General features: G+C 38.4%; 1 protein-coding gene across 3 annotated transcripts in view; it reads right to left on the reverse strand.

The window, feature by feature from the left end:
- LOC147255787 (dystroglycan 1-like) overlaps positions 1–13,538 on the reverse strand; it is a 14,312-nt gene extending 774 nt beyond the window's left edge. Inside the window, exons 1-4 of one of the 3 annotated variants that reach the window (XM_086213738.1) lie at positions 13,480–13,538; positions 13,255–13,357; positions 6,601–7,145; positions 1–5,189 (exon numbers count right to left, since the gene is read on the reverse strand). The exon at positions 1–5,189 is cut by the window's left edge and continues 774 nt beyond it. In XM_086213738.1, the coding sequence (XP_086069864.1) occupies positions 2,880–5,189; positions 6,601–6,966 (2,676 nt within the window). In that variant the 5' untranslated portion in view covers positions 6,967–7,145; positions 13,255–13,357; positions 13,480–13,538 and the 3' untranslated portion in view covers positions 1–2,879. Of the gene's footprint in view, positions 5,190–6,600; positions 7,146–13,129 lie in introns of all 3 variants that reach the window. The other 2 variants (XM_086213737.1, XM_086213739.1) reach the window with 2 other exon arrangements.
- Between the last annotated feature and the right edge of the window lie 361 nt (positions 13,539–13,899).

Here is a 13,899-nt window from a genome sequence, read left to right on the forward strand (position 1 = left end):
ATTTGTAGATTCAAACTGCTTGGCTGCTGCAAGAGCAATGAGAAAATGCTTCATTTAGAGTATCAATCATCAGAATATCTGCACAGAAAACAGTAGGATGTGGAAGAGCCATTCAAAGTATAGGTGAAACATAACAGATAGTTTCCCTTTCTTCCTACAGGAGGTCAAAGCAAGAAAAAGGCACACAGTATCATGTAACTGCGCTCTGTTAGATTGCAGCTGCACATTGTTCTGCAGTCAGCAACCTGGATTGATACAATTGCATGCGGACCTCCTGTTGGGGGCCTTGCAGCCTCTTTACTTTGCTGCATGTATTATTATTGCTTTGAGGACATGATCTGGAAACACTGCAATGACAAGCAAGAAGTCAAAGAATTAGTTCTTCAAATAATTTGACATCAAACAAACAACCTACAACCACTACATATGCAAGACTGGACTATATGACTACTTTATGACAGGACTATTATCCAGCATGGGGACATTATGAAAGGAAAATGAGACCTATCTTTCTCTTTTTGCAATAAGTCATGGTCCATCATTTATAACATTGTGGTAGGTGTTATGCACAAATGGGAGAGGGAAAAATTTACCCTCACCAATTTATACTGAAATTATATACCAAGTGTACCAAACTGTTAAAATTACATCCAAATTGTTCACAGCACATAAAGGATTTCGTTTCAGGACAAAGGAAGGAACTGAAATGTAAATTTTCAATAGATGCAAAAGTAGCACCGTTCTACAGCATGCCACCAACCAGACTGTTTATGATCCCTCTTGAATAAGCTATCATAAAAGGTTTTCCTAAAAGAATGTGAGAGAAGATGTTAGTCTCTTTTAGTGATTTTCCAAGAGTTGTAGGAACAGACAGAAAAGAGAAACTGCCCATCTAAAAGCCACAGAGAGGGAACACTCTTAAATTATCACTCTCTCTTAGGAGGATGCCCTCAGTGTTTCGTTTATGACTGTGTGTGGCTCATACTGGAGTCTGTTTCTGTTAACTCAAACATCCAAACATAAAAAAAAAAGTAAAACAAGGTCACAGAAATTTTTCTATTAACTCTAGTGTCAAATTGAAATCACAATAAGGTTAGGGATATTTTACACTGACTTATTAAACTTGGACAAAAAAAAAATCAAATTGCCATTCAATTCTTCTGATGTCAACCCAATAATTTTATAAATGATTAAAGAGTACACATTGATAAGACTAAATCAGGAAGAACACATAGCATGTATGCTGTAATTTATCTCCGGTTACTACTTGCTGATCAACTCTTCAATAATAACATACATACGTACTGAAAACAAAAAATAACTCAGCTCCATTTTACCAAATAAAAAGGGACTTAACACCATTCTTGTGGCTTTACAAATAGTATCACATTTTATTAATATACTTTCATAAAACAAGTTTAAGACTGTATCAAAAACTCAGTAAAAACATTAGATTTTTAACCATTTTTTCTCATGGTGATACCAGGTATGAAATGTACATAATTCACATATTGTTGTTTCTTTGTTCCCCATCATACTGAGATAATGCATTTTTTTGTGATGGGCTGGTAAATGTTCTTTTGTCCCCTCACAAACTATAAAGTCATTTTTTTAATTTTAATTTTATAATGATCATAAATCTAGGCATACAATTGAAAAATAAGATTATTTCCCACTTTGGCCCTCCCTTTCTTAATCAGGTTTATGGATAACACACTAACATTATGGAAATCTTTAATTTCACAGTCACACTATTATGTACATCCCCGTGTCTCATCTGACTTGAAAACGGGAAGTGCACCTAACATTACAGTGCAACACCTTGAGGCCGAGTAGTGACAATACTCGCCCTCCAATTATGACTGATAAGACAGTGGATCAATCTTGCTGATCATGTGGCCAATTCTCTCACTGCTATGAACCACAGGATTCCACTGGCTCCTTCATTATTGTTGTAGCAACCCCACAGTTGTGACCAATGTCATCACCTTGGTAACAACAAAAACCAGTCATCTCATAACCAGGTTCAGTGGCACACAAAAAAGGTAAGAAAAATGTCAGTCATTGTTTCTTTTGTAACTTAATTAGGCTACATCTACAACAGGCGACATCAGTGTAATATCCTTTGTGATCAAGTACCAGAGTTCCAGAATATAAATCATTTCTTCTTATTGGACCACCACTTAATGCCATCAATTCTACGCAAGACACAAGGTGCAAGATTTAACAAGAATTTGCATAAGTGCAAAGTTTGCATGTTATTGTCGAGAGGGAGCAGAGCACAGGAGAGAGCAGGGACATATTAAATGAAACAAACTAATTTCTGTGTAAATAAAGTGTTTCATGCTTTCAGTTTGGCTTTTTGTATTTCATTCCCCTCTGGAAATAACAGGTGCAAAATCTTAGTAAACCTAGCCAAAGGACTGATAAGAGTGGTATTGAACTCAAAGAGAACGTTGTGAGGGAGAACCTCGAGTCTGTTGTCATGGTGACATCTGCTTCAAGGCCCTGCAGATTTCAGTCCTTCTGCTTCTTTATTATTTTCTATACAATAGAAATAGTACATCATTGAAGATAAAACTGACTCTTCTTGGCAAAAACAGACAAAGAATATGCAACAAGTCAAAGGCAGATCTGAAGGACAACAAAATAACCAATAGAGTAATGGAATTACAAACTTTTCCCCTTCCATTTTCCTTGTGCCAGTAGAATTATATGTGTCAGTGTCTTACCCATGATGGTCAAGTGTGTGTATGGTTGCCTGCTCCTCTACAAAGTCATCACCGTCCATTGATCAAATGTAAAATTACTCTTGTAGCAAGTTTCAACAAGCATCCCTACAATGCACTTGCTTTCCAAACTGAAAGCTCCAGTGAACGTTAGGGAGGCACGTAGGGGGGTGGTGACCTGTATGAGGTCATGTTTTTAGGACGAGAACCCTTGCCCTCTATGGGAACAGTAAAAGGTGGTGGGGGCTGGTAAGGAGGTGCATTTGGGTCATCATCTTGATAAACTGAATACTCCTCCAGCAAATCCTGATTCAGCAAGGTGCTGTGGGGACCAGCCATGTTAGGGTACTCAGGAGGGGGAAGTGGAGGCTTTTCCTCCTGAAGAATAAGTGGGATACTGGAGGATGGGGGTGACTTGGAATCATCCAACTCATCTGCAAATATTATGGGAACTCCTTTCTTAATGAAAGTGGCCTGCTCCTCTATTGTCATTTTCCCTTTGCGCTTCTTGCGGTAGCAGACCATAGCAATGATCCCAGCAATTAGCAGGAGGGCTGCTACCACCACAGCAGGGATGACTGTGTGCAGGTAGACATCATCACTGCTCCTTCGGCCTGTTCCAGGTGATGGTGTAGCTGTAGGAAGAGCAGGCACTGGCACCTCTCCAGGTGGAATGAAGGTGTAGCTTTGACACTGATGTGTGCCACGAATTGAGATGTTAATGGGTTTGAATTCAGGCTCCATGGCTTTGATGAATGCCAATTTAGGGGTGCCTTGAGGATCAGAGATCCTGTTGCTCAGAACTGTGATCTGGTCCTTTGGACAAGGACTCTGCTGGAGACTGTTATTGGTCCATTCCACTATGATGGAGCCCCTAGTGATGCTTCTCAGAGTTACTGTGCTACTGTTGCGATCACCAAGTGCATAAGCTAACTTTTTTGCCAATAGAATCTTTTTATGGACATCATTGCTTAAAGTATTAGGGTCACCATGGAAACGAGCAGCAAAGACAACTGATGGTTTATCATTCGCAGACCAACGGTTAACTCTAACCTCAAATGCATCCATGATACTCTTCCCACCTTTATCAGTGGCTAACATGAAATACACATGTTTCCCCTCGTGCTGCTCCTCTGGAAGTCCATACAAAAGCTGGATAGTGCTGTTGAACTGGATCCAAGACGTTTCACTAACTGCCTCTTTGGGGGTGTGCTTCAATGTCAAACGCAGCTTGTCAGCTGTGCCATCCTCTTTATCAAAGAATGTATCAGGAGCTATCTTAACCTCAAAGTATGTGCCAACCCATGCATTCACCTGGTCAATTGGATTGCGGATCTCTGGGATTTGATTGAAGTCTGGAGCCAAAGACAGAGGAGTGGTGTGTCTTGCTGGTTTAGCTGTAGTGGACTTTGGTTCCCGAGGAGCTGGGGTCGAAGATTTGGGTTTCTTGGGTTTCCTCGTGGCAGAGGGTTTGGGCCTTTTCGTGGTGCTTGGTGGTGTTGGTGAAGCAGTGGCCTCGACAAACGTAGGCCTGGTCACTGTAGGCTGGATGGGAATTGTGCTTGTAGTTCCTAGTACTCTGGTAGGTTGAGGAGGACCAAAGACAGGCGTGTGGGCAATCTGATCTCTGACCCTCATGGTGGGTTTCACTGGGAGGGGTAAAGGGCCACGAACTGGGGGTGCAGAGTTGTCTGTTGCTGGAGCAATAGCAGGGGAAGTTGGTGTTGGAACAACACGTAAAGGGGGCTCCGGGTGAGTAGTTGGAGGAAGCAAAGAGGGCACTGGGGTGGGAGTATTGTACAACTGCCGTCTCACACGTTTTACTCCATGCGGTTTTTTGTTGACAATATGCCAACCAACCACTGGGTAACCCAGCCTTGCTGACATGGTGCCATCCTTAGCAGAAGATTGGACACTGCTAATGTCAGGAACACTGCTCTGGTCAAGGGCACATCCAAGTTTCCATGACAGCAAAGCCCCATTCTCCACCACCTTCTTGGCATTCCCAGGTCCCGCCATGAAAGCAGACATGTCAAATAAACGGTTGTTTACAACAGGGACGACCCTCATGTGTTCAAGGGGTACATGTGAGAATTTTCTCATTATACCCAGTAAGCTAACCCTCTGTTCGGCAACCATCTTTGTCAAGTCAGCATCCAGTATGACAGTGAGGACAGTGACAGGCTCCTCAGAGCCACAGATAAAAGGCTGGAGGCCACTGTTATCTGACTGCAAGGTAAGTAGGGCTGGTTCAGTATCTGCACGTTCCTCTGGGTAAACCTCAATAGAGAAGACTGTACTGGGAAACACTTGATGGCCCGTCTTCTCAATTATGTCTTCTCCAGACACCAAGATATGATACACACCTTTATCTTGCTCCAAGGCCAAGCCTTTCAGAATGCAGCTGTCTTTGTTCCAAAACAGCCAGGATGGTAAAGTCTTCTTTCCCATCTCAGTGAGCTATGTGTGAAAAAAAGATAACTGAGTTTTTATCTCTATACATATAGAGTATTATTAATAAACACACAGATGTAATAGGTTATGAAGACCACAGTGATATCTTTTGACTCAATGAGTCTTACTGAAAAGATTATAACAAAGAGCATAAAGAAGAAAGTAAATCAGCAGTTATGAAGTCATCACTGACAATCAAACAGTGAGCTGATCATGATTATGCTGTGAATTAAGGTTTGAGCTTATACAGGTAGCTAGAAAAACATGAACCAAAAAAAAGTCAAACTGAAGAACTCAACTTAAAAAATCAGAATCAGCTTTCACTGTATTTCTCTTCACCAAGTCCATTCAATTTATCTCATTTTGCACAAAAAATAAATATATATATATATATATATATATATATATATACATACATACATACACACACATGTGTATATATATACACACACACACATGTATATATATATATATATATATATACACACATATATATATACACACACACACATGTATATATATATATATATATATATATATATATACACACACACATATATATACATATATACATACATATATATGTGTGTGTGTGTGTGTGTGTGTAGGGAGCAGCGAGGATCTAGTTCTATTTAATGCGTGAGTCATCGCACTTCATTCTGAATTATTACTGTATGATACAATATTATTCTGCAACATCGCTGCATCAGTCTACATCATCACTAATAATCTAATTTCATTGATAAACCTGACAGGAACAAATTGCTCCACATTCCATGTCAATAAGCAGTGAATACAGTTCCATATAAACTTTCAGATGTCTTGACTCAAACAATGCCTAGAATGTAGTCTGTTAATACAAATGAATGTACATCCCAGTGAAGCCATCCATCAATACAACAGCAAAAGCACACTATACTGAACACTGTTAGTAGTTATGACATTATTCACAGATAATAATCAACCTCACAAACTTGTCCTTCCATCCATCCATCCATCCATTTTCTACCACTTATCCTGTTAAGGGTGGGGGGGGGGGGTGGGGCTGGAACCTATCCCAGCTGACTTTGGGCGAGAGGCGGGGTACACACCTGGACAGGTCGCCAGTCCATCGCAGGGCCAAAACACATAGACAAGCATTCGCTCTCACAGCTACAGTTACAGTCAATTTAGAGTATCCAATTAACCTGGTCCCATCTTGCATTTCTTTGGACTGTGGGAGAAAGCAGGAGTAGCTCCCCCTAGACTCAGGGAGAACATGCAAACTCCAAACAGAAAGACCCCATGCTCAAGCCAGGGCTTGAACCTGGAACCTTCTTGCGACAGTGCTAACCACTGCACCACCGTGCTGCCCCCTCGCAAACTTTTACCAAAATCAATTTAAAATCAGCACTACATTTATGATCACTGTACTTACATGGAGATTACAGCTTGCATTGTCAGATCCTGGTGGAACCTTCAACTGGAACACCTGGCCCACAATTGCAGAGGAGTCAGGGATGCCAGTGTGTACTCCTCCATTATTTGCAGAAGAATCAGGAATAGCTGTAGGCAGCCTATCACTGGCTGAAGATGCTGCAGCGTGGAGCTCCATGAGTACAGAAGACTGCATGGAAGCCTCTAGTTCCATAGAAATCCTCTCCACTAGTGTCTCTTGCTGTTCTGGCATAGTGCCATGGGCCATGGCCATCAGAAGCCCCATTACCAGGGAGATAGTCCTACTTGAAAGAAGCCTGCTCATCCCAGCATCCCCACAGCTCATGTCTCTCAGCATATAGTGCATAGCAATAGGCCTTTGGGTTGCCTAACAGATGTCTATGAACAACTGAGGAGGCCACATGCACTGAAGTCGGTCAAATGATATGCTTCCCTTGCTCCTGACTATGCTCAAAGATTATTTCTTTGTCTTCTATGATCCATGAAGAGATCTTTGGCAGCCAGTCAGACAGCCATGTCAGGCAGCTATGAAAGAATAACAAAAACAGTTATGTGACAAAATTACACAAACATAAATGCAAGCATAATAACCAGGTCCTTGAGGTCCTGAGAGAACTTCAGCTAATACTAATTCATATCAAACTCAGAACCCCCACACCAAATTGTTAGCATCAGAAAATCTGCACATTAACATTTACAAAAGCATATCATGCATTTAACATGCAATGCAATATTACACCATAGTAGTGCTTTTTATTCCTTCAATACACAGAATAATGACATTTCAGGTGACTTTTGTTCCATTGAAACTCAGACTTTTTTTCTCCTCAAGGAACCCTTGCAGAACATAACTTGAAAATGGCAATCATGTTGCCTTCACCTCATACTATTTACAAAAAAAAAAAAAGCCAACACTGACTGCACGATGATTGGCACTCAAGTCCAGGTGTAGCATTTTAAAGTCATGAACATGGCAGTTTGACCCGTCAAAAGCATGGGAAGTTAAAAAAGGCCAATGATATTCCTCGTCTACCTATAACGTTTCAGGAAAATATATTTGCGTTTCCCAGATAACATATCCCTCAATGGAAAAGTAGAGTTTTTTCCACATATATATACATACATACATATATACACACATATATATACATACATACATACATATATACACACATATATATACATACATACATATATACACATATATATATACATACATACATATACATATATATACACACATATATATATACATACATATACATATATATACACACATATATATACATATATACACACATATATACATACATACATATACACACACATATATATATACATACATACACATATATACACACATATATATATACATACATACATATACACACACATATATATACATATATACACACATATATACATATATACACACATATATATACACATATATATACATATATACACACATATATATACATACATACACACATATATATACATACATACACACATATATATACATACATACATACATATACATATATACACACATATATATACATACATACATACATATACATATATACACACATATATATACATACATACATACATATACATATACACATATACACACACACACACACACACACATATCCACATATATATATATATACACATATACACACACATATAACCTACGGGTTCCAAATGAAATTTGAAACACTGTCCGCATGCATTGAAAAATATGAGACAAAAAACTCACTCTGAATCCATTGAATTGATAGTGACACACTGGTTATCTGTTAACTATTCTGCTGCCTACCACATACAAAACACACACCAAGCACTGAGTATGTCTCACCTAAGCCATTAACCATGTTGAAACACGGTGTACAAAATAAATAATTAAATATGCAAATCACTTTTAATGCTTTCAGGTTAAAGTTCAACTTTGGATCACTTGGTCAGTGGCCTATTGAGATGTACAAGCAGTTAAGGAAGTCAAGTTAGTGCAGACTCAATCATCTCTGAATTGTTCCAGCCAAGGAGAATTTAAAATTTAAAAAGTAAGAGCCTTTCAGATTTTTGTGAATGTTATATATTACTATTTTCCAGTTGAATTTTGAAATGGTATCACATTCATACAAAACGCATTAGGACATGTATAGACTTGTGTCATTTATATTATCATGTAGGACTTTTTGACTTGACAGTCGACTCAAAACTTGAGTGGAAATACTTGAGAACTGAGAAACTATGGGGTTGTGCCTGCATTTTGCAACACTGTCTGCATGCGTTAAAAAGAAAATTTAACATTTGAGACAAGAAAAGTCACTCTGACTTGAGTGAATTTTTAGTGACCCATTGGTTATCTGTTTTCCGAATCTGCTTCATACCACCTACAAATACACATTTGGTAGTGAGACATGTCTCACTTAAGCCATTAGCCATGTTGAAACATGCACAGTCATGTAGATAACGTCTATGGAGTCAGCTTGGTGGATTTCACTCCCAAAGATCTGCTCTTTCAAAACAAAACAAAGTGACTTTAAGATGGCCATGCAAAAATGCCAGATATTCAAATGTCTTAAATAAGCCAAGAAAGAAAAAAAGGCAATTTGGTAAATTCATCTACATTTGTGTTGAATGTAAAATACAAACATTAACAAGAAAATAAGTGTTTGCCGTAGGGTTAATGTTATTCGCAATGTGCTGTACACCCCACCTCAAGCTGTTGACACACAAAAAAAGCAACAACTGAGCTTCAAAGTAATCTCTCCACAATGTGGCCTAGATTCTATTATGCTCTTAATTCACAGTGTGTGAGAAATGCCAAATTCAATTCACACAATCAAATACAAACTATTTTGATATGTTGAATTGCAGTGTTGAAACACTACATTCAAATGTACAAACATTATCATAATAAGACATGCCCATGAAACCATGTTGAGATAATGGCAAGTTGTGATTGCAATAAAGGGTCGGAGCATTTAAAAACACCACCTACTGACCAATAACTTCTCTTTGGAAATGATTCCACCTTCCCTCAATGATACCATGCATGGTGGATGCAACAATACACTGAGTTAAAGGCCCTAGGAGGTGAGAGGATTTTTAATTTTTAATGAGAAATCCTAACTCTACAATTTCTTCATATAAAATAGGAGAATATTTAAATGCACCATGTCTAATTTCTCCTGCTAGGTGTCACTCAATCTAAACAAAACAGAAGATGTCACAGGATCATGGGGATCTTTCACAGATGAGGCAATGTTTTAATGCTTCATTCACATAGTCCTTCACTAATATCTCTTTTTATTCAGGCTAAGGGAGACATTGTGGGATTGATTGGTGGATTAAAGCGTTGTTACAAACATTTTAGACATTGTAAGTACACAGTAAACTATAGCAAGTCTTGTTCATTTCAATGTGAAAATGTTACAAACCGCTAAAGCCTATTTTAAAAAGGCAGAGCCTGCCTTAATCACATTTCATATAGCTCAGAGGGAATCATTGTGGCTCCTTATTTTATATGTGATAAGTCTTTGCAACAGCTTCGGGCACAGTTTAAGAAAAAATGCGCAAAAAAATCATTTCAAAAGATATACACTAAAGATAACACAGAACATGTTATGTTGATATATTGCAGAGTTCAGAATACATTTTGTTCCTGTTCCAACTGTACATACATCTTGAACACTTAAGAAAATCACTCAGTTTCAATGACAAGCTCTGTGTGTATGGTAAACAGCACACTGAGAGATGAGTTTAGGTGGTTTCTGCCCATTTCACTCAGGCTTGTATTACCACTGTAATGCAGGGCATGTCAAAAAACAAACATTTTCCATAACATACTTTATATTTCTTAATGTTTTATGGCTTTTTCCTTGATTCATACATTGAGGTTTTTTTACACCTTCAGCTGTTTCCAGTAAATTCATACTGGGAGTTTTGCTGGGATTGAAAAGATGAGGCACAGGCCAAGAAAATTTCCACCAACCACAACTGGGTTTTTCACAGTGGTATCCATTCTCTATGGAGAAGACGAGTGGATTTGAGTCACACAACTTGGACATAATCTGGCACAAGTCATACATTTGATGACCTCAAGACTGAACAAAATCCAAAGTGGCAAGACCTTGACTTTTGAGTAACATGAACACATGACCTGAAAGATGTGATATGGCCAGAAATTAAAAATTATGGTGGTGTAGAAGATTAGTATACAAAATAAAAATTAAATATGGAAATCAATTTAATTTCCCAGGTTAAGGTTCAACTTAGGATCAATTGGTCAGCTGCTAATTAATATTCACAAGCAGATAAGGAAGCTTTGTCAATGTAGACTCAATCATCCCTGCACCATTAGCAAGACTGGCAACATTAACACCTTATCTCTGGATGTACAGACTACACTGCATCCAGAGAAAGAACTGAAATATACAAGGCGTTTGAGATGGGACAGGAGATGGTGGCTGCATTCATACGTTGGAAAATGTTATTTCCTTGAGCATAGAGAAACTGCTGCTTTCTGTTTGTACTAGATTTGGCTTGTAAATGTGACATAAAGCCTATACAAGGATATAGAGTAGTAGGAGCTACTGAAAGCCATGGAGAAAAATTAAGTAAGTAAGAGGCTTTAAGATTTTTTCCAAATGCGATATATTACTTATAGGGGTGTAACGATTCATTTGAACAATGATTCAATTTGTATCACAACTCGTCGTTATCGATCATCATCTATCATTTAACATCAACAGCAGGTTTAACTGCCATTTCTGCCTTTGTTTTACAAAAATAAAAAAGTATTCAAAGTCAGATTTAAAGTGCAACCAACATTTCTTCAGGTTGATTTAACACCAGGTTTACCTGCTACTTTTGCTTTTACATATCCTACAATAATTATCATTAAAAGTACTAAATTACACATTTATATAAATTCTGCCATGCTTAAATGTAGTGTGTTATGTACTAGTATTAATACAATCGATTGATTACATTTCAAAACAATGTTGGATCAATATATGTCGTCCGGAAGGCCAACTTGCTGAGCACAGGTCAATGTAGTTGGATCATAGGGCTATAAATCGCTACATCCATGTAGAAGACGAATCGTTACACCCCTAATTACTATTTCCCTGTTGGATTTGAAATGGCATCAACTTTATACTAAATGCATTAGGACTCATACTGTATAGACTTATATTATTAATTTTTTTTATCATATTATTGTGTAGGGCTGTTAGACTCGAGACTTGGCAGTCTTGACTCAAAACTTGCATGGAAAGATTTGAGAACTTCATGGGGCTTTGCAAAACAAATCGTCCCACTTCTGGAATGCAGTTCTGAAGTAGTTAAAAATTAAGATCAAACCTATTTAGGGCTCCATACCAGTGGCATTCCAAGCCAACTGAATTGATGTACCTCATCCAGCAGCCTCTTCATAGTGCATGAGCTGAATAACAAACATATCCACGCATGCATTGCAATTGCATCTTTCCCTTGTATTACCCTCTCCACACTGTGTCAACAAAATGATCAAATATGTTAATTAAAAACACAAAATGAGTCTTGATTAACCTTGAGTCAAGTTCCAGGAACATGGCAGTGCTAAATATGTTCAATATCAGAGATATCTCTTTTATTAAATGGAATTCATGTAAATTTAATTTGAATACAATCATGTTGTTATTAAGCACATATGTTCATGCAGTAAACATTAAGTGAGCAAAGCTCCTGGACATTCTGTCACATGCTGGAAAACACATTAACTACTATAACTCAGGCTAAACCACCTCTTGTCAATTTAAGACAAACAAAAGACTAATTGATAACAACGGACGGAACTGTTAACCTAGGATGCAAACAAACAACGAACAAAAACTCCCATCATTAAAATACAGTGATGGAAATGTGTCTTGTTTGCTACTCATTCACTACTGTTTTTTAGCTAGCTAACGGTCTAGCTAAAACCGTAGGTTAGCCGCAGGGCCCGTTCAAGCTGCCCTCATTTCTCTTACACTCAGTTAGGTTACGATGGGCCCTTTAATATGAAAACAATTTCAACACTGATTAATAACTCCGTGTGGGAAGCAGAATGCTTTAACGTTTTAGGGAGAATATTACGTCTGAAAATTGCGCACACTGTAAAACAATCAACTGGCTATACCCACTGCTATCCTGCCCAATGCTAGCGCAGAGATGCACCTGTTTTATTCTAAGAGGAAAAAAGGAAGCTGCTACTGCTGCAGGGACATCAAACATCTCAGCTGTCAGCCTGTACACGAATATTACAACTGGTTCAGTCAGCCTGCATTATCGATGTTGTAAAGAACAGGAGTTCGGTAACATCGCCCATAAGGATGGGTTACGTGAGCTAGCATCATCACTTTCAAATGCCGACCATCAAAGTCGAATCAGAACGAGTGGTCTGAGCGATGATAGCCATCGAGTGCGGCTAACGACAAGAGAGTATGCTGACGACAAATATAGCTGGTTACCTGTCTTGTCAGGGAATGTGTCACCGTGTTCAATGTAAAAATAAGCCGAGAAACCAACGACGAAATAGGCGTCCATACTAATAATGCTACCACTAAAACAACGACAGAAGCTAAAACAAACTGACCTTGTTGGCGAGCTAACGTTAGCTCACTTGCGCCGTGATGTCTCTTCATCCAACTGGAGTGCTCCGCAAAGACTTCCAAAATGCCATAAAACATGCACTGCCCCTTCGACGCCGCAGAAAATGTGCAGTATATGGTTAGTAAGATATATGAGCCCTGTAATTAAACTCGTTGGGTCAGAGTAGAGATAATACGCTGCTCAGTTTCATAATTAAGACAGTGACTACCCCTCCTTGGTTGCCTCTGTCCTCTTCGTAGACAGGTCTTACAGGTTGAAGCCAATGGTGTGCACCAGTACGACCCGCCTCCACTCTATTAAGTTAGGAGACATACAGGTGAAATGATAAACTTGTAAACATATCATTTGATAGTTTAAATGCAGTCTGAACATGTTTGTTTCAAATGAACAACCATTTTCAAAGCACCATGATCATGGTGATGAAAATGCATCTATTATTCCAACTCTTACTGAGACTTAAACTGGAGAAAAATAGTGATTAGTGGCTTTTATTTGCCTCAAACACAGTGAATATATTTTATGTACTTGTCTTTGAAGTGAAACAATTTCAATATTATCTTTGAATAACCAACTTTATATTGTTTCTTGGTCATAAACATGATCATTTTGACAAAAATCCAACAATATT

This window comes from Aulostomus chinensis, chromosome 9, assembly GCF_037954235.1.
Source record: "Aulostomus chinensis isolate RoL2024-O1b breed Wild chromosome 9, RoL_Achi_v1.0, whole genome shotgun sequence".
Classification (NCBI taxonomy): domain Eukaryota; kingdom Metazoa; phylum Chordata; class Actinopteri; order Syngnathiformes; family Aulostomidae; genus Aulostomus; species Aulostomus chinensis.